General features: G+C 39.5%; 1 protein-coding gene across 4 annotated transcripts in view; it reads left to right on the forward strand.

The window, feature by feature from the left end:
• Positions 1-27,778, forward strand: part of mgl (low-density lipoprotein receptor-related protein megalin) — a 729,243-nt gene that overhangs the window by 542,127 nt on the left and 159,338 nt on the right. For all 4 annotated transcript variants that reach the window (XM_080281751.1, XM_080281752.1, XM_080281753.1 and 1 more), the window contains exons 9-18: positions 373-605; positions 954-1,159; positions 2,870-3,067; positions 5,833-5,982; positions 6,759-6,968; positions 7,747-7,942; positions 8,594-8,847; positions 14,955-16,000; positions 19,635-19,771; positions 25,778-25,955. In XM_080281751.1, the coding sequence (XP_080137877.1) occupies positions 373-605; positions 954-1,159; positions 2,870-3,067; positions 5,833-5,982; positions 6,759-6,968; positions 7,747-7,942; positions 8,594-8,847; positions 14,955-16,000; positions 19,635-19,771; positions 25,778-25,955 (2,808 nt within the window). The remainder of the gene's footprint in view (positions 1-372; positions 606-953; positions 1,160-2,869; positions 3,068-5,832; positions 5,983-6,758; positions 6,969-7,746; positions 7,943-8,593; positions 8,848-14,954; positions 16,001-19,634; positions 19,772-25,777; positions 25,956-27,778) is intronic.

The following is a 27,778-nucleotide window of genomic DNA, read 5'->3' on the forward strand; positions in this document are numbered from 1 at the left end:
AGTACATTAGCCCTGTTGCTCTAATGCAAATTTTTAGATGCCTGGTGGTTTAGAGAGTTGAGGTTCTCCAGTTGGATATGGCCCATATGGGTATAATTCCAAGGGATGGTTGGAGTTTGTCTCCCATGTAAAATTGCTCAGTTGAGCAGCTAGTCACTCTCACCTTAAATGCCTGGACTGAATAGTCAAGTCATGTACACCTATGCTCCTGATGGGACAATAAAGGATTGGATAGATGGATGACACATATTTGTATGTACTGTTTGGCTAAAATGAATGACAATAATTTCCTTGCCTATAACTAAGACTTCATTGATTGTCATAGTATCAGCTACACAAAAAATCACTAGAATCCTGTATTTTTTGTTGCAGGTGTACTCTCAGAAACTACGAGGATCTGGTAACACTGCAGAAACAACCTTGACTTTGCCTGGATCCCTAACACCTGGAGCTGTGGCAGTGGACTGGGTCGGGGACAAACTCTATGTTGTAGACATCCTAGGGCAGAAGATTGATGTTTTTGAAATCTTGGACCGATACCATGCTATTGTTCTCTCAAGTAACATCACTGAACCAAAGGATATTGGCCTTGACCCAACGAGAGGGTTAGTATCAGAAAGATTTGTCAGTTTAAATACAGATACTTTATTGCACTGTGCTGTAGAGTACATTAGTCATCATGACTGTACCACTGTTATCAATGCTTAATCTACTCATAAATTCTTGCTCAGTTAGTCTATGCCTTATACTACTAGAGACAAATTTCAACCTAATTATTGTATAAGGTTCGGCTTAACTGATATATTTTTTTCTTTTAATTAGTAGCTAATGTATATTATTCTTCCATGTTGCTTTGTTTGAAAAATACTGGTTTGTGAGTGTTGATTCAGCATGAGTCATGAAGGTTTAGATATGATTACCTGTATGTATACGGCACAGATCTTTTACTTCAGGTATATGTTTGTAGCTGAAACTGACCGCATAATTCGAGCCAATATGGATGGTACCAATATACAGCCCCTGGTTAAGGATGTAATTTACAAAGCTTCTGGTATTGCTGTGGACATCATCAGTCAGCGAGTGTTCTGGTGTGACTCACTTTTGGACTACATCGAAACTGTAACCTATGAGGGTACTGGGCGCACTGCGGTTTTGAAGGGTGAGTTGTACAAGTTTACTCTCTATCTATCTATCTATCTATTGCCAGACGCCTCAATCCCATTTGGGGTGGCCACAAACAAATCGCCTCCAAGTCGCCCTGTCCCCCGCCATTTCACTGCCCTGCTCCCAACTCACACCCCCCTCACTCATATATCTCTCCACCCCATCCCTTCATCTCATCCTCGGCCTCCCCCTCCCTCTTCCCCCCTCCACCTCACTCACATACACTCTCTTCGTCAGTCTTTCACCCTCCATCCTCTCCACATGGCCAAACCACCTCAGTGTGTTCCTCATAACCTTCCTATCACATCCACATCCACACCACAACGCTCCTTTATATCCTCATTCGTCAGCCTGTCTCTCCATGTGACTCCACAGGCTCCTCTTAATAACTCATTTCCACTGCTCTCACTCTTGACTTGTGTCCTTCCAACAACGTCCAAGCTTCACTTCCATACGTTAGAGTTGGTACCACAATACTGTCATGTAGTAACTTTTTCACTTCCATGCTCACTTCCCTGTTTCTTATCACTACTTTCAAAGAACCAGCAACCTTTCTTCCCTCCTGTACCCTTTCAAGCACTTCACCCTCCAAACCTCCATCCTTACTCATCACACTATCCAAGTACTTAAACGTACTCACATTTTCCAATTCCTCACCATCCAACCTCGCTGTCCATTCACTGACTTCACCTCTCTCAAAGACCATCACTTTACTCTTCCCTACATTTACCTTTAGATTCCGTTTCTTACACACACTCCCAAACTCATCCACCAAGCCCTGCAGCTCCCCTTCGTCGTCACTCAACAACACAGTATCATCTGCAAACAACAGTACAGGGAGTTTCCAAACACTACCCTCTCTCACCAGGGCCACTCCAACATCCACTACCCTACCTTGTACCTCTTTTATTACCCCATCCATGTACAGATTGAACAACCATGGAGACATGACACATCCCTGTTTCAACCCAACCTTCAAAGAGAAAAATTCACTTAGTTCACCATCCACACGCACTGCAGCCTTTGCACCATTGTACATACTCTTCACAGCATTCAACAACTTTCCATCTACTCCATATATTCTTAACACTTTCCACAATCCTTGTCTATCCACCCTGTCATATGCTTTCTCCAAATCCATGAAAGCCGCATACAACTTCTTTCCCTTCTCTAGAAACTTTTCCACTAGTAGGTAGGCTTTTAATAGTGCTCCTTCTATTGTACTTTCTCTTTCCTTGCTTTCTGAACCTTGCTTCTCCCTATCCTCAGATGAGAAAAGGAGTCCAAAATGATAATGATGGAAGATAATTTAATTTCCTTTATTGTTCATGACATTCATGTGGCATTAGGTGCTACAGCTACAATTTCCTTTATTGTTCATGACATTCATGTGGAATTAGGTGCTGCAGCAACAGTAGTATTGTGTTTCAAACATAAATTATTATTTTTTTATATTCAAAAAGTTATGCACCTCGGCTTTATTATTGCCTTACTTTTTCCAGAGTTTTATGGAAGTACTTTGTACAGTTATTAGCTGACTAAAATACAGTATTCATTTTTTTTTTGTCATTTAGTGTCTCTCGTCAAACAGTTCATAATTCTATCACTTTTGTGCTTTAATTTCCCATTTTGTAGATGTCACTGACTTAAATATTTAGTGGGAAATAGAATGATGATGTGTGATGTTGAAGTTTATTATCTCCAGGGTCAACCAGTGTTCCTGCTCCTAACCGGCTGACAATGTTTGAAAGCAAAATTTATTGGACGGACAGTACACGCCAGGGGGTGATGAGGGTCGACAAGTACAGAGGGTTAGACAGCATTTACCAGGTCTACAGGAACTCAGAGAAAACACTTGACCCTAAAGCAATTAAAGCCGTCCATGGATTAATGCAGCCACTAGGTATGGTCAACTCCTTTAGTATAGTGAGATAATTTTTAATTTATTTTTTGTTACTTGTAGATTGTGATTTTTAGCTTAAGGGAGCCCTCTCAGTGTGGAGTAATTAGAAACAGTTGCCATTTATCCGTTTGATATAGTGACAACTTGTGTTGCAAGTTTCCTCATATCTCTTGCGGAGCAGGAAAGGAGAACACTAAACCTACCACTTCCATTCTCCTCCAAATTTATATCCTCAAAGAAACAAGAAAGCTTAATTCTAAGTACCTCCATCCAAAGTGAGCATGGGGAATTGGGCTAGAAGATTTTTGATAATAACTCAAGAGTTTTATGTTAGAGACATTGTTTTCTTATAGATTTATAGTACCTCCCATTCTGTTGATACAGGAGGCAGTGAGTGTTATGGTTCCAATTCTTAAATAGTGAGTTGAATGATTTCCAGTGAAATGGAGAGGGAAAAAAAAAAACAGACCATGTACTATATACAGTATCCTGTAAATTTTCAAAGGCAACTAGAAGGCAGATGGAAGGGAATTCTAGAGCCCCTCACATCCAACCACATGCAGCCTCTTTTATGTGTGTATATATATATATATATATATATTATGTGGTAGGTGGGGGCGCTCACCATCCACTCACTCGATGTAGTGTTGCTTTCGGGTGTCTGCCCTTTCCTCTCTTCCATCCTTCTCTCCTTCCATCCTCTTCTGTCTTTCTTTCCTTCATTCTTTTCTTGTCCCTCTGCCTACGGGTGACTTTACACTTCCTCTTCTGTCTATTTCCTTCATTCTTTCCTTTTCCTTCTGCCTGTGGGTGACTCTACACTGAGTGACAAGCCAAATGGTTTCCTGTACACCAGGAAACCATTTACTATGCTGGGTGGTAACCATATAACCAGATTTTGGCACCTGGTGGTTTAGTGGGTAATTATTGCACTCCAATCAGATTGAGCCGGTGAAGGTTTATATCCAAGGGGTGGTTGAGATTGATTGCTTATGTAATGCCACTCAGGGATGAGTGAGGCTGGTCACTCTCATCTTAAATGCCGAGACCAACTGCCTAGCCCCGGGCTCCTACGCTCCTCATGGGGCAATGTAGGATTGGATGATGGATATATATATATATATATATATATATATATATATATATATATATATATTATATTATATTTTATATATATATATATATATATATATATATATATATATATATATATATATATATATATATATATATATATATATATATATATATATATATATATATATATATATATATATATATATATATATATATATATATATATATATATATATATATATATATATATATATATATATATATATATATATATATATATATATATATATATATATATATATATATATATATATATATATATATATATATATATATATATATATATATATATATATATATATACTTAGGAACATTGACTTGTCACAGCTTCATCCAGACATTTCTGTTCGAAATCTGGGTGTTTATTTTAATTCAAAGTTAAATTACAAAGAACATATTAATCAGGTTGTCAGAGGGTGTAACTTGCATATCAGAAATCTGTACTCTCTGAGAAAACTCCTGTACAGACGGTGCCTCTCAACATTGGTCCATGCAGTGGTCTTGTCTCGTGTTGATTATTGTAATTCATTGTGGATTGGTCTTCCAAATAATATACTAACAAAAGTTCAGTCTGTGTTGAACAGGGCAGCATGGCTTATCTTTGGTCTCGCCCCAAGAACCTCGACTACCTTGTTCCTGATTGAGTTTCATTGGTTACTAATAGTGGCTAGAATTGCATTTAAAGTGTGTCTTATTACATTCAAGGTTCTTAAGTTTGGTGAACCAAAGTACCTTGCTGAATTGTTAAAACTCCCATCGGCACACCTGGGTGTGATGTTACACAGTGGAGATGACTCCTTGCGTCTTAACGAGCCTGGAGCCATTTACCAGCCATCTTTCTTTGATCATTCTTTTGTGTATAGAGCTCTTAGATTATATAACAGATTGCCATTCTCCATATGACAGCTCTCTTCTGCTGAATCCTTTAAGAGACAGCTGAAAGCCTTTCTTTTTTCAAAATGCTATGACCTGGAGAGAGGTACTATGACAGATGATTATAGGGTTTAATTATTGCCACTTTCATATGTATATGATGTAGCTTGTATTATGTATGAGAGATGTCACAATTCTTTTAATTGTAAAAATAATGTATGTGTGTAGAGCGCTAGTGAAATCCCAAAGGAAGAACTGGCACTTTTGAGTTATAAAGACCAGATTATTATTATTATTATTATTATTATTATTAATGTTCTAATCTTACAGTGTAGTGCTTATGTTGTGCTGTGAAGAGCATTATACCTACCATGATACAGGTGGAGGGATGAGTGTATGTGTTGCTTTGTTTCTTCTCTTTTTTTGCTCCTAGTGAAATTAAAGAGCCTTGCTTTAGATCTCCCAGCCTCAGTTGAATAAGGAAAATGAGTTAAGATCATTAGAAAGAGAGGTACATTCATGGTCTAAAATTTGTGCGATGCTCCACTGGATTTACTTCCCACTCAGGCTATGTCTGTCACTTTCCTCCCTGATGCATCATATCAGAGAGCATCATCTGTGGTCAGAGAAGCATTCCAAACTTCTTTCACCTAAGGAATCCATTATTAGCTTGCCAAAGAAAGTGAGAAGAAAAAGTAAACCATTAGATGAACTGTTGTCCTTAGCTATATACATGACTGATTTGTTACTTTCAGTTCCTAACCCATGCTCAAGTGCAAGTAATGGAAATCACAATGGAGGTTGTGATCACATGTGCATTGTCACTCATGCCACCAATGGTCTTGGTTATCGCTGTGCCTGTGACATTGGCTACAAGCTAAATGCTGATCAGCGAACATGCTCAAGTAAGTTGTGCATTATTCTGTTAGAACTTGTTGTGTGTTCTGTTTGCATATAGGCTACATTTGCACTTGTTGTTGTGGCCCCAGGCTCATATGAATGTGAACCTGGTGGACTGCAGGCTGACGTTACTTTTCTTCTGTGATCAACCATCCTTCTTCTGGAAGACAAGGAGGTAGTTGAGGGATGTTTGTATATTCTATGTGCCACTGCATGAAAGTATCCCTCTCCAACACCACATATATAGTAGGCCTGAGTCTATGTTGCCTTTTGTCATATCCTTTTTGGAAACTGAATCTTAGTAAATTTGAAAAGGATTGCCTCCTCAAGTTCTGTTGCTGTCATTCAAGCTGATATACCAGTTTCCCCCAGTTTATATGAGTTAATGGTACACATTGTATCAAGAGTTTTGATGTTGTGGGACATATCCCTAACATATAATAATGACTACCAGTAATGTATCCTAAGCTTCCCCAGCACCAGCATTTGGCAAATTGTAATCATTAGTGGTTTGATATAATGATATTCTGGGCCTTAATGTAGAATTTGAAATTAAGTGTCAGTGGAAAAGTTTTGTTGAAGCCTGTCTTGCATGGAAATATGATATTAGGCTTTTGCACCGATTAACAGTTACTGAAGTTTTTCTACATATTATTTGCTTAGCATCTTTGCCTTTATTTTTTTCTTATCCATTTGAAAATTTAGTACAGAAACTATACATATTATGCTATGCACTGTTAGGCACTACCATTCTTTACGAGTATTCTTTTTGCTCTTTCAGTGGTTGCTGAGTTCCTGATGTATTCACAGCAGAAGTTCATCAAGGGTCAGGTGTTAGATCCAGTATCTGAGAACTTCAATGATGCCATCAACCCCATTGTGTCTAAAGCAGCCAGATTTGTTGGATTAGATTTTGATTTTCGCAAAGATTACATCTACTACTCTGATGTTAGCTTGGATGTTATCTACAGAGTAAAAAGAAAAGGAACAGGTTAGCATTATGAAACTAACTTATACAATTCTGTATCACTTCTTCCTTCTTATACTCTTTATTGACCTCACCAGTGACAGTATCAGACAACAAATTATAGTTTCTCAAAGAAATTACAGTATTAGGATCTGTACAGGATAGAAACCAAGTGATTTGTTTATTTCATACTCAAGCAACATATACAGTATGTCTAAGACATCAATAATCTGTTAAGTTGTGTATGAATGTGTGCTTTAGTTGTAGAATTTGATAGACGTGATGTTCTTGGGAACAGAGGAGGGAGAATACTACCTTCACACAGGTATTCTGCGTTTGCTATAGAAGTCAATAAATAGCTGGGAGTAGGGAACTAGAAACCCTTGCCCTCTTGCACTGACATAGTGATGTGATGCCACCCACCTCCCAGTACTTGCACTGAATCAGCCTCCTACCTCCTGGGACTTCATTTTTTATTTGTGATATTTAAGAGCCGTGATCTGGATCTACTAATGCCATGTGAATATGGGACATTTGGCTGGAATAAGATGATGGTAAAATGGCCAGAATACCAGAGGTACCTGAAGAAAGAATTTAATCTTTTGTGTTCTTGGTAGTATTGCTGACTTAGGAGATTATTGTATTTTGTAAGATAATGTGAATATACACTACATGCAGAATGCTCTCACGGTAATTTATAATTCATGTTTTTTTAATCAACCAGGTTGGTATTTGTTAATATTTCAACAGGCTAATATAGTACGGGCCACACTTCACTCATTTTCATAATTTATTTTTGCAGGCCGCGAAAATCTGTTAGCATCTCAGAATGAAGGAGTGGAAGGTCTAGCATTGGACTGGGTCTCCAAAAATCTGTACTACATTGACAGTCGCAAAGGAACCTTGAATGTTCTAAATACAGAAAAGCCTGAATATAGGAAAGTCCTGCTTACTGATTTGAAACGACCAAGAGCAATTGTTGTCCATCCAAACAGAGGGTAAGTTGCTATGCCACATGTTGATTACATACTTTAAGCATATATGTTTCCAGTAGGATTTGCAGTTAATGCAGACACATATTTCTTGGAATGTATTCATTATAACCCCTGATCCATTAATCTTCTCCCACTTCCTAGGCCACAAAAAATTTCATAGACGTATCAGTATACAGTATGTTTCATTTTGCTAAGCTGTTATGTACAGTATCTTCATATGCTCTGGCTCATACATTAGAAGTGTTTAGCAGACTTGGGCAAATAGTTCAGTAAATCATAGGGGGTCTGAAAAATCAGGGAAAACTTGAAGCATTGAGTTGCTCAAGATAATAATGCCATTTTAACTTCATTTGTACAGTAAAATGGTAGGATTGCCATGTGCTGCATGCTTATTCATCAGATTCTTCTACTTACCAAGAAAAAAACTTTTTCTGATTACTTCAATTGGAAATAGGTAAATTCTTTTTCAGCACTAATTAGGAATAGATATGTTAATGGATGTTGCCCTTTGACCAGTAACTTACACGTTACTGATTTGTATTATGACAAATAATAGCAGGGTTTTTAAGTTAACAGAATTAATGTTTTCATTAAATATTATTGCTGTCTGTTTTACTCTTATTTCTCTGTGCTACACTGCTTCATTTTTTGCAGGTATGTCTTTTACTCTGAGTGGGATCGTCCAGCCAATATCAGTCGAGGTTTCCTTGATGGCTCCAATGTTATGGTCTTCCGCAATGTGCTGCTTGGTTGGCCCAATGGTTTATCAATTGACTATGCAACAGACCGCATTTACTGGTGCGATGCACTGCTAGATCATGTTCAGCATGCAAAATTAGATGGAACAGATGTCCAAACAATCAGCTCCCAGAGCATCAGACATCCCTTCTCACTTGTTATATATAATGGTAAGAGTTATTGATGTTTACTGTATGAGCCATAGATGCGTAATTCATTTACACAATTCATATATCTATCTGTCTATTGCCAGACCCCTTAATCCCATAAGGGGTGGCTACAAACAAATCGCCTCCATGTTGCCCTGTCCCCCACCATTTCACTGCCCTACTCCCAGCTCACACCCCCTTCTCTCATATATCTCTCCACTCCATCCCTCCATCTCATCCTTTGCCTCCCCCTCCCTCTCCCCCCCCCTCCATCTCACTCACATACACTCTCCTCATCAGTCTCTCACTCACCAGCCTCTCCACATTGCCAATACACCTCAGTGTGTTTCTCCTAATGCTTCCTATCACATCCACACCACAATGCTCCTTCACATCCTTATTTGCCAGTCTGTCTCTCCATGTGACTCCACAGGCTCCTCTCAAATAACTCATTTCCACTGCTCTCACTCTTGACTTCTGTCCCTCCAACAGGGTTCAAGCTTCACTTACATACATTAGAGTTGGTATCACAGTACTGTCATGTAGTAACTTTTTCGCTTCCATGCTCACTTCCCTGTTTCTTATCACTGCTTTCAAGGAACCAGTAACCTTTCTTCCTTGTTGTACCCTTTCAAGCACTTCACTCTCCAAACTTCCATCCAAACTCATCACACTGCCCAAGTACTTAAATGCACTCACACTTTTCATTTCCTTGTCATCCAACCTCACTGTGCATTCACTGACTTCACTTCTCTCAAAGACCATAACTTTACTCTTCTCTACATTCACCTATAGATTCCATTTCTCACACACTTCCCCAAACTCAACCACCAAGCCTTGCGGCTCCCCTTCGTCTTCACTTCACAACACAGCATCATCTGCAAACAACAGTACAGGATGTTTCCAAAAACTGCTGTCTCTCATTAGGGCCACTCCAACATCCACTGCCCTACCTTGTATCGCTTTTGTAACCCCATCCAAATACAGATTGAACAACAATGGAGACATGACACATCTCTGTTTCAATCTAACCTTCAAGTAGAAAAATTCGCTTCATTCACTGTCCACATGCACTGCAGCCTTGGCACCCTCATACATACTCCTCACAGCGTTCAACAACTTCCCATTTATTCCATAATTATATTCTTAATCTTTTTCACATGTCTTGTCTATCCATTCTGTCATATGCTTTCTCCAAATCCATGAAGGCCTCATACAACTTCTTTCCCTTCTCTAAAAACTTTTCCACTAAAGATCTAAGAATGAATATCTGATCTGCACAACCTCTTTCCTTCCTAAAACATCCCTGTTCTCTCCAACTAATTCCTCTTTTATTTCCCTATCTCTGTCAATAAGTATCCTACCATATACTGTACTTTTCCTGTTACACTAAGGAGACAATTGGCCCTATGATTACCACACACACAACTTTTTCCCCTTTTCCTTTGTACAAGGGAATAATTATACCTGACTTTCAATCCTCTAGGACTCTACCTTCCTCCCAGGCCAATCTTCACATCTTCAACATCCATTCTACTACTATATCTCCCCCATGCATCAGCATTTCACCACACATTCCATCAATTCCAGGGGCTTTCCCCATCTTGACTTTCTTCATTGCTTCCACAACTTCCATCCTACTGATTTCTTCCTCTCATCTCACATCTCTCATTCTTCCGCCATTCCCCAGCCATTTATACTTGCATTACTTGCATTCTGTATGTTCAACAATTCCTTAAGGTGTACTCTCCATCTGCTCACACTTTCTCCCTTCTCCACTAGTAATCTACCATTTTTATCTTTCACTCTCCAACTAACTTCATTGCCACCTTGTCTAACTCTCTTTACCTCTTTCCAGAACATTTTCTTACATTCCCTCCACTTTACACTCAAGTTCCTTCCCAGTTCCTCATCCACTCTCTTCTTACTCTCTTACTACTCTTTTCACCTCTGTCTTCCTCTCTACATATAACTCTCTTCCATCCCTCAACTTCTTCAACACCCCTGTTTCTCATCCACTCACTATACACTTTTTTCTTTTGTGCCACAGCCTGTCTCACCTTTTTGTTTCACCATGCTGTTCCTTGCACTTCCCTTTCGTCTTCTCTTCACCCCACACATTACCTCACATGCTGTGCAGATTTCTTCTGTGAATACCTTGCACATACCTTCCACGTTCCTCATCTGCTTCAATCCATATTTACCCAAACGCTTCTCCACTTCTCTCTTATATTCTGCCTATATCTCATTCCTTTGTAACCTTTCCACTCGCCTTGCATATACTACTTCCTCCAGTCCTTCCCTTCTTCTATTTCTCCATTTCACTTGCACCTTCATTCTTACTGCCGCCAAGTGGTGTTCAGAAAGTCCACTCCCCCAATCTCTATATGCTCTTGCATCCATTACACACCTTTGCATCCTTTCATCCACACACATATTCAGTCATTGCCTTCCATTCATTCAGTTCACCACCCACCCATCTCAACACTCTCCATGTATACCTGTGCATCATTTTGTGCCTGAAAACGGTATTGGCTATCATCAACCCCCTCCCGGCACAAATGTCCACTAAAGCACTGCCATTCTTATCAGTCTCAGCAGGCACACCCCACTCACGAACTACTCCATCCACCTTCACATTCCCTACTTTATCTTTCATATTGCCAATCAAAAACACTCTCTTATTCCTTTCAAACTTTTCCATGCACACTTCTACATTTGTCCAGAACTCTTCTGTCACTCTGCTTGCACGATCTTGCATTGGCGCATACACACACACAATCGCCCACATTCGTTGTCCAACTTTCGGTCTTACCCACACAATTCTTGAGCCAACTGATCCATACCCTCTTATATTCCCCTTCCATCTGTTACTCACCACAATACACACTCCTTCTTTTGCTCTCTCATTCTCACCTACTCCCGTACATATACCCCATCCATACTCCCATTCTCTCACACTCTCACCTTTCCATTTAGTTTCAGTTAATCCACATACAGGGGTATATCCACTTTCGCACCCTCAAGCACCTGGACAATCTCTCTCTCTTTCACCTCATCATTTGCACCCCATACATTCCACATCGCCATCTGTATCATGTCCTTTGTTTGGTCCTTTGTCGTCACCTTTTGGTCAGTCTTGGTCCGAGGCTTCCTGTTCATATTTTTAGTTAGTTGTTTTCCGGGGAGGGGCACCAACCCTCTGCCAACCCACTTGTTGTCACGTAGGGAGCACGTTATATAAATTTATCTGCTGGCTATAAAGTAAATTAAAATGCAAACTTTAGTCTTTGGAGATTTTGTAAGTACAGTAATCCCTTAATTCATCTATCTATTGCAGGACACCTCAATCCCGTTTGGGGTGGCCACAAACAAATCGCCTCCAAGTCGCCCTGTCCCCCGCCATTTCACTGCCCTGCTCCCAACTCACACCTCCCTCTCTCATATACCTCTCCACCCCATCCCTCCATCTCATCCTCGGCCTCCCCCTTCCTCTTCCCCCCTCCACCTCACTCACATACACTCTTTTCATCAGTCTTTCACCCTCCATCCTCTCCACATGGCCAAACCACCTCAGTGTGTTCCTCATAACGCTTCCTATCACATCCACATCCACACCACAACGCTTCTTTATATCCTCATTCGTCAGCCTGTCTCTCCATGTGACCCCACAGGCTCCTCTTAAATAACTCATTTCCACTGCTCTCACTCTTGACTTGTGTCCTTCCAACAATGTCCAAGCTTCACTTCCATACGTTAGAGTTGGTATCACAATACTGTCATGTAGTAACTTTTTCACTTCCATGCTCACTTCCCTGTTTCTTATCACTGCTTTCATAGAACCAGCAACCTTTCTTCCCTGCTGTACCCTTTCAAGCACTTCACCCTCCAAACCTCCATCCTTACTCATCACACTATCCAAGTACTTAAACATACTCACGTTTTCCAATTCCTCACCATCCAATCTTGCTATACATTCACTGACTTCACCTCTCTCAAAGACCATCACTTTACTCTTCCCTACATTCACCTTTAGATTCAGTTTCTTACACACTCTCCCAAACTCATCCACCAAGCCTTGCAGCTCCCCTTCGTCTTCACTCAACATCACAGTATCATCTGCAAACAACAGTACAGGGAGTTTCCAAACACTATCCTCTCTCACCAGGGCCACTCCAACATCCACTACCCTACCTTGTACCTCTTTTATTACCCCATCCAAATACAGATTGAACAACCATGGAGACATGACACATCCCTGTTTCAACCCAACTTTCATAGAGAAAAATGCACTTAGTTCACCATCCACACGCACTGCAGCCTTCTCACCATCGTACATACTCTTCACAGCATTCAACAACTTCCCATCTACTCCATATATTCTTAACACTTTCCACAATCCTTGTCTATCCACCCTGTCATATGCTTTCTCCAAATCCATGAAAGCCGCATACAACTTCTTTCCCTTCTCTAGAAACTTTTCCACTAAAGATCTAAGAATGAATATCTGATCTACACAACCTCTTCCCTTCCTAAAGCCTCCCTGTTCTTCTCCAACTAATTTCTCTGTTCTTTCTCTAACTCTGTCAATAAGTATCCTACCATACACTTTTCCTATTATACTATATATATATATATATATATATATATATATATATACGGTAAAGTCTCACTATAATGGACTACTTAGGGCCCAAAGCATTAAAAAAAAAGCGAAATTCCGATAAAACCGACATTCGGACTTCCCCCTGGTAACCCGGACTTTTTCCGATATACCGTATCAGACATTAGTCCGGATTGCAGAAGTGGTTTTTAGACTGTTTTCACTACCATTGCAGTACTGTACTGTATTATACGTTCAATACAGTAATCAAATAGTATAATATATACAATAATAACTTACTGTACACTGATAAACATGTCTTTTCTTTACCTTATTGTGGTGAACATAGCTGAAGTGGTCAGGCAGTCCAGACTGCTTCTGGCTTTATTGGACTTTTTCTGATATATAAGAACTTAGTCCGGTAGCTTCTCAATTCTGATAAAAGTGAATTCCAGTCTATTGAAGTCTGTTATATCAAGGCTTTACTGTAGTGTTAACAGAAGGCACAATGTGAAATATTGAATATGGATGTAAAAGAAATTATAAATGATCTTGGATAATGTAAATGAATGCTTAATTATAATTTGTTGGACGTGTTATTGTGAATAATGGAATATTGATGAGATTCAGAGGGTTCAGATTTCTCAGCCTGAAACTGGATATGAAATACTGTACATTTTAAGTGATCACACTGTACATGTTCTATAGCCTTGTACTTAGTTTAAGCTAAACATGTGATGGAATAGCGGTAAAGTGCAAGTATGATGGTGCTATTGGTTTGTGAGATCGTTAAAGAAAAAAACATGGATGGAGGGGAGGGTCTTTTGGTATGTGATGATATCTCTGGTAGCAGTGCAGTGTAGAACAGCTCTAAGAAAAGTATCATGCTGCTTACCATTGTGATATGTGGATGAAACATTGTGATATGCATAGGCCATCCCATAATGTAAGGCACCTGGCATTTTTTAGTGTTAAGTGCTATATAAACAGCATGATAAAAGGTAATATAATTTGCAGTACTAATATTATAGATCCATTTGTTTCTGAGGAATTGGATTATTTTTATATCCATCGAAACTCAGCAGTACAATACCTTTTTTTTCTTTGTTAAGTTGGCATTGTGAACCAGGTGAATTGTAATACATCATCTGCTGTTCTTAGTCACCAGAATTAATTTAAAGCACCTGGTTGGTCAGATTAGAGAAAGGTAGGAGAGGTATTCATCCTGCTGTGTACTGCCTCAGGCTGATGATGATAATGGTGATGATGATGGTAATGATGAAAATTATACCTAGTAGTCTGCTGGTGTTAGTAAGCTAGTTAGGGTGACAGTGTTGTGCTGTACAGAGGTTTAAATCTGCAGTTAGCAGCTGGTGTTTCTCAGTCATGTAATGCCAGCAGGAATGTAAACTTATTACATACATTTAATGTTCTGGAGTATAGTGGCCAAGCTGTGAACTCATCCACCTCAAAGGGGATAATATGGGACTATCTATTTTTCACTTACTTCATTTCTTGTTTACAGATTGGCTATATGTGACTGACTGGCGTAGAGATGCTATATTAAGAATGAACAAGACTGATGGAAGCCAAGAGAGAATTGTTGCCGAAGTTGCTGAAAGCAATCGCTTGTATGGCATCAGGATATACAGTCGTGCAGCTCAGAACATTGATCCTCAGCACCCATGTGACAATAATGTGCAGTGTGAAAAGTTCTGTTTCCCAGTACCAGCAGGGGAGAATGGTAAACTAATAGCTCAGTGTGCCTGTCCACTAGGAGAGAAGTTGAACTCAGATGATCAGACTTGTTCAGTGGATATGAATGCTACCAAAGAAGAGCCTTCCTGTGCCCCCTGGGACTTCACTTGTGCAAATGGACGGTGCGTACAGAAAACATGGGTCTGTGATGGAGATGATGATTGCCTTGACAATTCTGATGAGGAGCAAAACTGCACAGAAGCAACCTGCCGAGAGGAGGAATTCCAGTGTGGCTCACGTCGTTGTATCCCAAACACATTTAAATGTGATTCCGATAATGACTGTGGTGATTTTTCTGATGAGACAGGGTGTGTCAATGTTACTTGTGAAACTTCGTACTTCCAGTGCGATAATGGCCGCTGCATACCCATGAATTGGAAGTGTGATTCTGAGAATGATTGTGGTGATAGTTCAGATGAAGGAGACTTTTGTGCCAACAAGACCTGTTCTTATTTTCAATTTACATGCCCAAGTACAGGGGCTTGTATACCTCAGGCATGGGTATGTGATGGGGACAATGACTGCTACGACAACAAGGATGAGGAAGGCTGCCCTCCCATTGCATGCACACCAGCTCAGTTCAAGTGTAACAACCAGAAGCAGTGCATTCATGAATCATACAAATGTGATGGTATCCCAGACTGTGATGACTCATCTGATGAATTAGGCTGCCCCACAGTTGGTCCAAACCAGTGTAATGAGGAAAGTCAGTTTAGATGTGAGAAATCAGGCATCTGCATCCCTAAGAGCTGGAAGTGTGATGGAACTCCCGATTGTGAGGATTCTTCTGATGAACCTGACACTTGTGGGCAGGTTTGTAACCTCTCTTTGTAGTACAAATAGCTTCAGTTTATGATAAATACCAGTTGTCTCTTTATTTTAATTGTTTTAATACAGTATATAACTGTGGTACCAGCACTTCTTTACAAGTACTGTACTGGTATATTGACCAAATGTACACATACTTAATACAGCTAATGATATTCTTTTATGTAGTACCTGCAACTGGGAAATGGACGGTAGCTTCCTGTAGCTGTGTTTTATACGTCAAAATATTATGTAGCCATTAACAGATTTTTTATTTTAATGCAAGAAAGAAAGAACTAAGAAAGCCAGCAAAATTATTCCCTCATAGAAAAAACAAAAATGACAGAGCTAAAGCCAAGATCTGATCATTTTGAGATGCCTACACACATTGCATTTAAAAGACTGGAGGTTGTAGGCAGAGAGAAATACAGACAGAAGACAGCTTTATTGTTGACCTGTTTCTAGCTGACCTGTTGCATACACGAAGAGGTGGGAGTAATCATTAACTACTGTACTGCATTAGAGAGTTGGACAGAAAAGGGGCTAGAACTTGCAGCTAGGTAGGTGCAGCATGCTCATTGCAGTGGATGGGGAATGCAGTCAGAGAAGCAATAATGACTGAAGTAGTAAGAGAAAAGAGATAAAATGCAGCAGTGAAGCAAAGAGACAGATTGAAGAGAGGTAGTAAGAGGAGGAGAGTTAATGAGATGAACAGCATTTGATTCCATCCTGTTGAGAAGAGCTACCTATGGGGAGTTCCCAACATAGGAGGGTTGTACTCTACAGAGGGGCAAATAAACTTTCTGTATAGAATCAACATTGGTGTGGGGGTAAAGAAGGCATGGAGTCAGCTCAGTACACGTAATCTTCTGGAAGCAGATTTTGCAGTTGAGGTAATATGCTCTTTCCATGATAAATCCTGAGAGAATGAAAACCCTGGTATATTCAGAGATGATGCAGGATTGAGTTGGATGTCGTTGAATCATCATCATCATCCAGACCTCCTTTCCCACCCTGGGACAGGGTGAGGAGTAGCAATGTCCAGACAGCCTAAGTTTGCCCAGTTCAATGGGTCACACTTCCATTCACTCATCATTCAAGCCCATGGAATCCTGGTTCCATAAAAAAGAATTTATAAATGCAGGATGTTAAAGCAATTGAGTGATAATTAGAGAGCTGGGAATAGCCATCCTTCTTGGGGACAGACTAAATGAGAACGAACTTCCAGCAAGAAGGAAAGGTACAAGACATCCGACAAAGGCAAAAGAGTTTACCTGTTATAGGCAGAATGGTAGCAGAGAAGCATAGTTCTTGAGAACAACAGGAGGGACCCTATCCAGCCTGTATGCCTTGTTAGTAGTGAGGCCAATGAGTGCAGAAAGTATCAATTGAAGAAATTTTAATGTTAGTCATGAGGAAGTCAGAGAGAGGAAGAGACGGAGGAACAGCACCGGAATCATCTAAAGTGAAACTGGAGGAGAAAACCTGAGCAAAGAGTTCTGTCTTTTCAGTAGAAGAAACAGCTACAGAGCCATCAGAGCAGAAAAGAGGAGGGAAAGAGAATGAAGTAAAGTTGTTAGAAAGGTTCCTGGCAATGTGCCAGAAGGAATGGGAAGAATTTGAGTCTGAGAGTTCAGAGCATTTAGTGCAAATGAATTACTCTTATCAGAGCAAATAACAGACTATATGATTCCAGACAGAAAAATAAGAGATATATAAGTTTCAGGGGTGGGTTGGCATTGGTACCTTTTGTAGGCCTTCTCCTTGTTTAGGACAGTATTAGAACAAGCATGATTAACTAAGGTTTTCTTATATTAGTCACAGGATATGAGAAAGGAATGTATGCCTCCATGCCCGAGAGAATAACCTTCATAAAGAATGAGGTGCACTCAGGTGGCTGGAAGCAGTAATCATTCTAGTAAATATCAAAGTTCTTCCTGAGGGCCTCCCAGTTGGCAGTCCCAAAGTGCCATAGCCACCTCTTCATGGTAGGATCCACAGGCCTTACTGGAGTGATAAGACAGGTTAAGGTGATAAGGTTGCTATCGGAGGAGCCCAACTGAAAGAAATGATTAACAGAGTAAGCAAAAGGATTAGTTATATGGAAAAGGCCAGAAGTGTTTGAACTTCCCGTAGCAGTCAGGAATACGGATAGAGTGCTGTACAAGTTGGTCTAGGTCATTAAGGATGGAAAAGATGTAGGCATGTTCATTAGGTTGATCAGTGAATGGAGAGGAGAGCCAAAGGTGATGGTGAACACTGAAATCACTTAGAATGGAGATTTTCAGAGAAAGGAGAAATTGACAGAATGTGTTCCATTTTAGAATGAAGATAGTCAAAGAATTTTTCATAGTCTGTAGCATTAGGGGATATGTACACAGCATAGATATATTTAGCTAGTGAATGACAGGATAGCTGGAACCAGAGTGTAGAGAATCGGAGGATTGAAGTTCAAGAACGCGAGAACAAGATATGTTGTTGTGTACCTACACAAAACTACCATCCTTGGCTTTGAAGTGCGTATAGAGAAAGTAGGAGGATACTGAGAAGAGTTTGCTATCATCACCTCAGACAACTGAGTCTCAGTGAGGAAGAGAGGCTGAGGTTTAGAAGAAGAAAGATGGTGTTCAACAGAGAGAAACAGATGAAAGGTTACAAACTTCACAGAAAATTACGAACAGGAAGTCAAACAATGGTTCCATGATCTTACTTGCCTGTCACTGGGAGAAGGACGGCTGATGGGGGGCATTTACTGTATGGTCCTTCCTCCCCCCCAGAACTCCAAGGCTGGGTATTTAGACTCCATTTTTGCAAATTTTGGAACAGAAAGTTTGGTGTGTCATATACATGTAGTTTGGTGTAGATAGTTGGAGGAAATTGTATCAGCAAGTATGCTGGCCTACTCCCCACATTACTGAAACACTGAAAAAGTTCAGCAAAAGGAGATGGTCAGAAGCTAGTCCTCAGTGCTGTTGAAACAGTAGCTTCAGCTCTCCCTGTCATCAGCTTTTCATCCACCTCAGGAGTACAGTACTATCCTGTTTGACTGGTGCTATAGTCTACTTCCTGGATAGTCAACATTTTGGTGTAATAAAACTTTTAATTTGCCACTAGGACCCTTTATTGATATATGATTATTTGTTTGTACCATACCATCATCTCTAGTCCCTTCCTCTTGGGACTCATTCTCCTACTCTCAGACAGTTAATGGCTATGGATGAACTTTGTCTAGTTGTTGGTATTAATTATGTTCACAGAACTCTATAACTACTTCATCCACATGATCTAGTGTGCACTGTAATATATTTAGCCTAATACCAGATGATTTTTATTTAGCTGGTGGGAGACCCTTTAGGGTGCAGGAGTCAAAAACAATCCTCAGTTATTCTTTCAGCTCAAGGGCATACTACTCTGTGTACTGTAATTTATTTAGAGTAATACCATTCAGTTTTAATTCAGCTTTGGGAAGACCCGTTGAAGTGAAGGAGTTAAAATGAGAGAAATCTATTTACACTAGTTTCAACTTTGTACAGTAATTTATACTAAGGTAATTGTAAGTTATTGATGCTAAATTGTTTGAAGTACAGTGTAAATACCAGTATCTGTTTTGTTAATGATACATATTCCTTTGTTTTTCTAGGTTACATGTCCAAGCACCCACTTCCAGTGTAATAACACTCGGTGTATCTTCCATTCATGGTTGTGTGATGGGGAGGATGATTGTGGTGATGGCTCTGATGAAAACAATGCTGAGGCCTGTGGAAAGTCAATATTCAGGTATGCTTTCTTGTAAGTTTTTACTCAGAAAGTTTTTCTGTGCACCTTCATTATAAGGAGAGGCTCTGTAACATCTGGCAGTCCCTACTCCCCAAATTTATTATCACTCTTTATCAGTAGAGGATTAATTAGTGTTTCCAGTTACAGTACCATGTGTGGTGTTCATTAAGTTTAGTTATTCATGAAGTATGTGAATTTCAGTTTAGCTTCAGTGTGTTTTCTGTATGTCCTATGTACTGTATGTAATTGTGTGTGTGTGTGTGTGTGTGTGTGTGTGTGTGTGTGTGTGTGTGTGTGCACACACACGCGCGTGCGTGCGTGTGTGCCTGCATGCGTGTGTGTATTTACCTATTTGTAGTTTACCAGAGCTGAACTAAGCTTGTATTGTCCTGTCTCCATATCTTCTTTATCCAGTCTAGTTTTACACACATGGATGCATTTTACTTTCATCACCTCCTTGTCTAAGTTTTTCCAAGTACTTATACTACTGTTTTGGAAACTGAACCTTTTAAGATCATTAAGGCATCTGCTGTTCCTGAATATAAAGTCATGACCTTTTGTTCTTCTATTGACCAGTGCAAAATGATTCTCTCTATCCACTTTCTTCAGACCTCTTACATATCTAAACATTGTAATTAAATCTGCTCTTTCCCTTCTCTGACACAGTGTTGGTAACTTCAGTTTTTCCAATCTCTCCTCATAGGCCAGTTCCCTTAAGCATGATATCCTCATAACCACCTGTTGTACCTTCTCCAGTTTATCAGTATGCTTTTTCAGATGAGGTGACCATACCACAGCTACATATTCTAGTCTTGGTCTTATCATGGACACTATCAACTCCTTCAGCATTTACTCGTCCATATAATTAAGAGCCACTCTCATGTTGGTCAGTACAGTAATTCATATGTGCCTCCACTGATTCTGTTTATATGTTTTTCTGGTGGTAGGTGATCTGGTATAATCACTCCCAAAGCCTTCTCTTCCTTTCTTTTGCTAATTATCTCACTGCCCATTTAATCCAAATTGGTCTTTTTCCACTCACTCCCATTTGTTACACATGGCATTTCATGGCATTGAACTCCATTTTCCAATTCTGGTTCCAGTTGTGGAGTTTGTTCAAGTCCTTTTGCATCTCTTTACAGTTATCAGTATTCTTCAGTACACTCAGTATTTTTCATGATTTTAGCATCATCGGCGAACATACTCATGTAACTAATCAAACCTTCCGGCAAATCATTTATATATATCAGAAACATTGTTAAAGCCCAGACAGAGCCCTGGGGCACTCCCCTAGCCACATCTCTCCATTGTGAAACCTTGTCTCTTATGACTGTTCTCATCTGTCTTCCTACCAAATAATCTTCCATCCACTTTAAAACTCTAGTTACCCATGCACTACTCCAAGGGTCTGCAACTTCCACAGCAGTCTCGTATAGGGCACCCTGGCAAATGCTTTCCTGAGGTCTAGGTAGACACAGTCTGCCCACTCCTCTCTTTCTTGTATGACATCTATCACCCTACTTTAGAAACTTAGTAGATTGGTAGCACAAGATCTTCCCTTCCTAAAACTGAATTGTCTTGGTGTTATCACTTCATTTTCTTCTAAATACCTCAACCATCTTTTTCTGATAATTTTCTCACAGATTTTACAGACATTGCTAATAAGTGATATGGGTCTATAGTAAAGTGGATCTTTCCTATCTCCTTCCTTGAATATTGGCATAATATTTGCTCTTTTCCAGTCTTTAGGTACCTGCTCATTTTCCGGAGAGCTGTTTATGATGACATAAACAGGCCACATTAATTGATCGGCACATTCTTTCAGGATCCATCCAGCCACGTATCCGGTCCCATTGCATTCCTCACATCCAGGTCCCTCATCATCTGCAGCACCTCATTCTTGTCAACTGTAATTTCCATCATTCTCATTGTTCTGGTTTCCATTTCAGGTTCATTAAATTCCTCTTCCAGTACATAAACTGACTGCAACTTGTTTTTCATTATTTTGCACAAATCTTCTCCTCTTTCATAAGTTTCATCTCCATCTCTCAGTTATGCTATACTGTCCTTAACTTTAATTTGGTAGGTGGGGGCACTCACCATCCACTCACTCGATGTAGTGCTGCTCTCGGGTGACTGCCCTTTCCTCCTTTCCTTCTTTCTTTCCTCCCTTTCTGTCGTTCTTTCCTTCATTTTTTCCTCTTCCTGCTGTCTGTGGGTGATGTTACACTGAGTGACAAGCCAAATGGCTTCCTGTACACCAGGAAACCATTTATTATTCTGGATGGCAACCATATAACCAAATTATGGCTCCTGATGGTTTAGTGGGCAATTAAGGCACTCCAATCAGATGGAGCCAGTGCAGGTTTATATCTAAGGGATGGTTGGGGTTTATTGCTCATGTTATGCCACTCAGGGATGAGTGAGGCTGGTTATTTTCATCTTAAATGTCAAGACCAGCTTGTCTAGCCCTGGGCTCCTACATTCTTCATGGGACAACCCAGGATTGGATGATGATGATGATGATGAAACTTTCATTTTACCATTTACAAACCTATAAAATAGCATAGGTTCTTTTTTACATTTAGTTACTGGACAATATTTTCTTCATACTTCCTTTCTTCCTTTTCCTATATATTTACATATTCATTTGTAACCTTCTTGTATTCCTCCCATGCCTTTTCACTATACCTTCTTCTCACTTTATTCCATGCTCTGTTTCTTGCCTCAGGTGCCTTTCTGCATCTATTGTTGAACCATTTTTCTTCTCTTTCATTGCTGTAGAGAATTTTGGGACATATTTACTAATTCCTGTTTTGTACACTTCCATCAGAAACTCATACTTCTTATCAACATTTCTGACTGCATCCATTTCACTCCAGTCTACATTTTGGAAATAGTTCCTTAGGAAAGCAAAATCTGCCTTTCCATAATTATATCTATTTTTTCTGTTTTTCATCTCTTTCACCTTCCCTTACTCCCACCACTTCCAACTTAATAACCCTCACACGAATCGTCTCCCGCGATTCTCACTGGCCTAACCTTTTCCTCTTGCTCGTTGTCACCATGTATCACAACACATCGTTTCTTTCTACAGTTTCTTTCACCATTTTCTCTTTCTTTTTCAGTATCTTCATTACATTTTATTCCATTCTTTTCTTGTTTTTTTCCCTTTGTTACTGAATAATTTCCTTTAACCCTCTTAGGAACTGTAAGTTTTCTATAAGATTCTGTGACATGATCAGAGAGAATGGAGTGAAGGCAGCCTCTGACTCTGCACATAGGAAAATATTCCCATGGATTTTACTTGCACTGGAAATTTGTTATATTGGTATAAATTTTATGCCATCATCATGGCTGATGTTTATGCTGTTAGATAAGCTAATATTAATGCACAAAACTGATGAGTAAAAGTACTGAAATGCAGTAAGAATGAACTAGTTCCAGAGTAAAAATAGCATCCAAACCTCCTAGCACAAAATTGTGCCCACACTGTGCAAGAGCAAAATATATGACTAGATGCGTAATTTCACGGGCTTTCTCGTGGTGTTTTTGGAATTTCAGTACGACCAATAGTTTTTGAGTAAGTCACCAAAAATTGCATATGCACCACCCCTCCCTCCTCATACACACACACCACTGAAAGGTGAGAGGACACTGACCATTTGAAAGTGTTGGCCTTGAAATAGATACCCTCCCCTATGACTCACCGAGGTTTGACACTTCATGCTAAAATTAATTTTTGGTTAATATTTTTGTCAAAAATTGCCTAATTGGTATCTCTTCAACCCAAAACTGAAAATGACGTAGGTAGCATGATTAGTTACTCTTCAGCTCAATTCTGATATGACACAGTTTGCATCATCGTTCCCAAGAGGGTTAAACTGACCACTTCTTTCTCTTCCTCCTTTAAAAGTGCCCATCTTCTCTTCTGTTCTTGCAGTATATTACTCACCTTCTCCATTTTATGATTACTTTCTCAATTCAATAGTTTCTTTCTTCATTGACCATTTTGTTTGATTCAGTCAGAATCTAAATTTTTGTTCCTTTCGTTTCTGACACATCTCTCGAAACTCTCTTCCATTTTCCTTTCTCTACTGCTAATTGTCATTGTCAATGTTTTGATGATCATGTGCATTACCCTGGTTTCACTGTCAAAGCCAGGAAATTCAAATTAACCAGTTGTTTTGTTTATGTTGGTGGCCATATTTGATCTTGCTGTGGTCAGCTGGTTCCAAAAAATTTGTGAGAATGTTAATGTATACACAATTATTTTTAGATAATGATCAGTTGTATTTACAACAGACCACACTTTAGAGGTTAAAAAAAAAAATGGAGACAGGACAAATAAAATTCCTGAAACTATTCAAGGTAAATTCATCAGTAGTAGGTGGTTAGGGCACATTCGATCATCACCTCATCTTGTGTGTGTGTGTGTGTGTGTGTGTGTGCTTGTACACATATCTAGTTGTGATATACAGGAAATGAGTTACACTTGTGGGGTCCCGTCTCTGTTTCTCAATAAGTCAGAGTTTGCTTTGAACTTGATTAAGTTTTTAGACTGGACGATCTCTTTGTCCTGGATATTCCACAGGTCTGTGCATCTGTGTGGAAAATTATATTTCTTGATATCCTTCAATCAGCTTGGCTTTTTCAGTTTCATTCTGTGTCCTCTCGTTACACTCCCATCCCATACAAACAAATCTCTTCTGTCAGTATTATCTACTCCCATCATGGCCTTGAACACTGCAATCACATTGCCCCTCTCTCTCCTTTCTTCTAAGGAAGGCAGATCCAGCATTTCCAGCCTCTCTCTGTACAACAGGTCTGCCAGGCTAGGGACCATCCTGGTTGCTGTTCTTTGTATTCTCTCAATCTTGTTTATATCTTCCTTTTTGTGTGCGGACCACACTACTGCTGCATATTCCAACCTGGGGTGGGTCATTGCCATCATCAATTTTTTCATCATCTCATCCATGTAATGAAATGTTACTCTTATGTCAGTCAGGAGATTATACACCTCTCAGACTATCTTGTTATGTGTTTTTCAGGTGACAAACTATCCTGGACCAGCAATGTGTGTGTGTGTGTGTGTGTGCACATTGTTTGAGTATGTTTCATGTTCATGTTGCATGTATGTGCTTGTGCATATGCTTTGTGTATGTTGTTTGAGTGTGTTTTATGTTTGTGTTGTGTGTCTTTGCTTGTGTGTGTGTTTGTATGTGCACAGTAGACTTTTCTAACATCTTGGTGTTGGTAAGGTATTTAGGGTATTTACAGTAGAGATACAGTATGTGAGAGAGGAATGACCAACTGAGTGGCTAGGAGCAGGTAGGTCTTTATAATTGTTTTCCAGTACTTTTGTAGTGCATTATTTTTTTTTTTTTTTACCCTGTCGGTAGTAGGTAACTGCATTAGTATATGGCCCCTGTACATAACACCTTGAGTTGGTATAATCTTGCATTTCATTGTCACCTGTCATTTGTCAATATACAACTCTGTCTTTATTCCATCCATGCATACACATACCTGACATTACACAATTCAGGCCCTCCCATTCATCCACTTCACTCCTTCTTTATCTTCATACAATACAATGCCATCACATCATACCTCACATTCATAAATACATTCACTATTTTCTCTTTTACACTCATCATTCACATCTCTTACATTCCACATAGCCTAATGAATCTGTTAGATTTTGTGGGCCCTGAGCAAATACAGGACCCAAAGTGGTGGCCTTGTATATCTTTGTCAGGTGTAAGAATAGAGGGTGGAAGAATCCTAATCACTACCATCCTCTCCTTTTTTGCCCTCAAGCCTACAGGGTTTACAAGGACAATAATCCTTCTCCCCTACCGCAGCAATTTGTTATTAGGTTACCACTTAATATAGAAAATGGTTTCCTGTGTTACAAGAAGACCTGTCATTTGTCAATCAGTTTAAGTCACTTGGAAATAATGCTATAGCAAGTGAGTGAAATGAAAACTCTTTGCATAACAGATGTGGCTCAGGACAGTGGCGGTGTGAAAGCATACAGTCATGCATCAATATCACCCAAGTGTGTGATGGCAACAGAGACTGCCCCAATGGAGTAGATGAAGGACCCGGATGCTCTGAGAAGGATTGTGAGGGAGATAAACGTCTTGAGTGCTCTGTCAAGTGCATTCAGACTCCAAATGTAAGTAAAGGAGTCCATATCATCTATACCATCAACTTTGTGTTTGTGTTGTTCTTGTTGTTCTTGTTGCTGCCAGTCTGTTAGACTGAGCAGATCCAGCAACTGCAGGCAAGCAACTGCCTCTGCAGGGCTGTCCTGTGCAGTGAATCAATGTTCTCATGCGGCTGACAGCTCCTCTCCACAGCAAGGTGCAGGGGTTAATGTGGAGGTTTGCCTCCTGGATGGACACTGGATTTGCATCTCCACCCAGTTAACAGGAGTACCATAGTAGGCTCCACATCATTCCAGTATTTGGCTGTATGGTTACTGCCCAGTGTTGTAAATAAAACAGTTTGGCTTGTCACTCAAGAATAATAAGTAGTGACAGGGAGAATAGGATAGATAAGAAGGGAGAAGAACATATACAGAAAAAGATTGATAGACATGAAGGAAGAAGTAAGTAGCACTACATCAGGTGAGTGTTGAGTGCCCCTACCTACCATCATAGAGGTTGTATGTACAGTATGTATGTAGCAAAACTGTGAGCCCAGACAAACATTGTTATTAAAACTTTCCTCATACAATCGCTAGGAGTCCAATAATTGATACAGTATTCTAATTTTGGTCCAGATTGATGTCCTTTAAGGAGAAAGTGAGAGAAAGAGTCTCTGTGTGCCTGTGTGTCTGTGTTTTATGTGTGTTGCTTTTGCTGTACCTTCATTTTTAGCTTAAGTTAATGTCTGCGCTTATGATGAGAATAACTGAAACTGCCTGGTAGTGGCATTTAAAATACTGTTTTGGTAGGGGAGGGCAGTGATGGTTCGGACACATTTTTAAAAAATATTTATAAAAATTCAGGTTTAAGCATTTGGCTCTTTAGACTGATAATATGAAATTCTTAGCTCTTTTCAGCTTTAAGCTATAGTTAACGAAACACAAGTGTCTAAATCGTCTGAACCATCCCTACCAGTGGTGATGGTTCTGACAGAAGGGTGGGATGGTTCGGCCACATGTATTACTCGGCTTATTCTTAAAATTCTGTGAGTTGGATTGGATAAAAACAAACATTAATTCAAAGATATTTCATTTTCCTAAAGTACAGTACTGTATTAAACTTCAGAATCTAAATGAAGCACTTGATATTTGTTATAAAAAAAAAATAATAATATTTTATAACTGACTTACCCTCTTACTTTCTGCTTCAAAAGTGTGCATAATTAGCAATCTCTCTCTCTCTTTCTCTTTCTCTCTCTCTCTCTCTCTCTCTGTGGAATATTGACTTCATTTTTCACTTTCTAGGCCTTATTTCAGACTGACTAACTTAAGACTTTCAGTGCATATTGTAGCCTGTAAAACTGAAATAGAAGTTGTATTACTCCTTCCTTCTTTTTATACTTTGAGGAATAAGTTAAATAAACAAAACTATAAATATATATTCCCTGATATTTATGATGAATGGTGTTTCACTATGTGTTCAGATATAAATGGTCATAAGTAGCATTATCATTTGATAAAGTCATAACTTGGTAGTAGTGGAGGGATAGTTCACACTGTCCGAACCATCCCCTTCCTCAGCTGTCCGAATCATCCCAAATCTATATAATTAATTGATGGGTACCCTCAAGTTTCACCTGGGAGTATTTAACATTCGTTTTTCACAGCAATATGTTCTACATGCAACACAGATTCACCCTGATAATGCACAGTTCGATGCTTCGCATATCCATAAAGGTAGAGCTTATGATATACACTCAAATTATTACACAGGAGATGCAAAAAAACATAAAATTTGACCTGCATCAAAAAGTGGGGGGTTTCTAGCTTGAAGGTTCCGTGTGGTCGAA

The sequence above is a fragment of the Coenobita brevimanus genome, chromosome 91, assembly GCF_032717465.1.
Source record: "Coenobita brevimanus isolate Jiangsu-jjx chromosome 91, ASM3271746v2, whole genome shotgun sequence".
In the NCBI taxonomy this organism is placed as follows: Eukaryota; Metazoa; Arthropoda; class Malacostraca; order Decapoda; family Coenobitidae; genus Coenobita; species Coenobita brevimanus.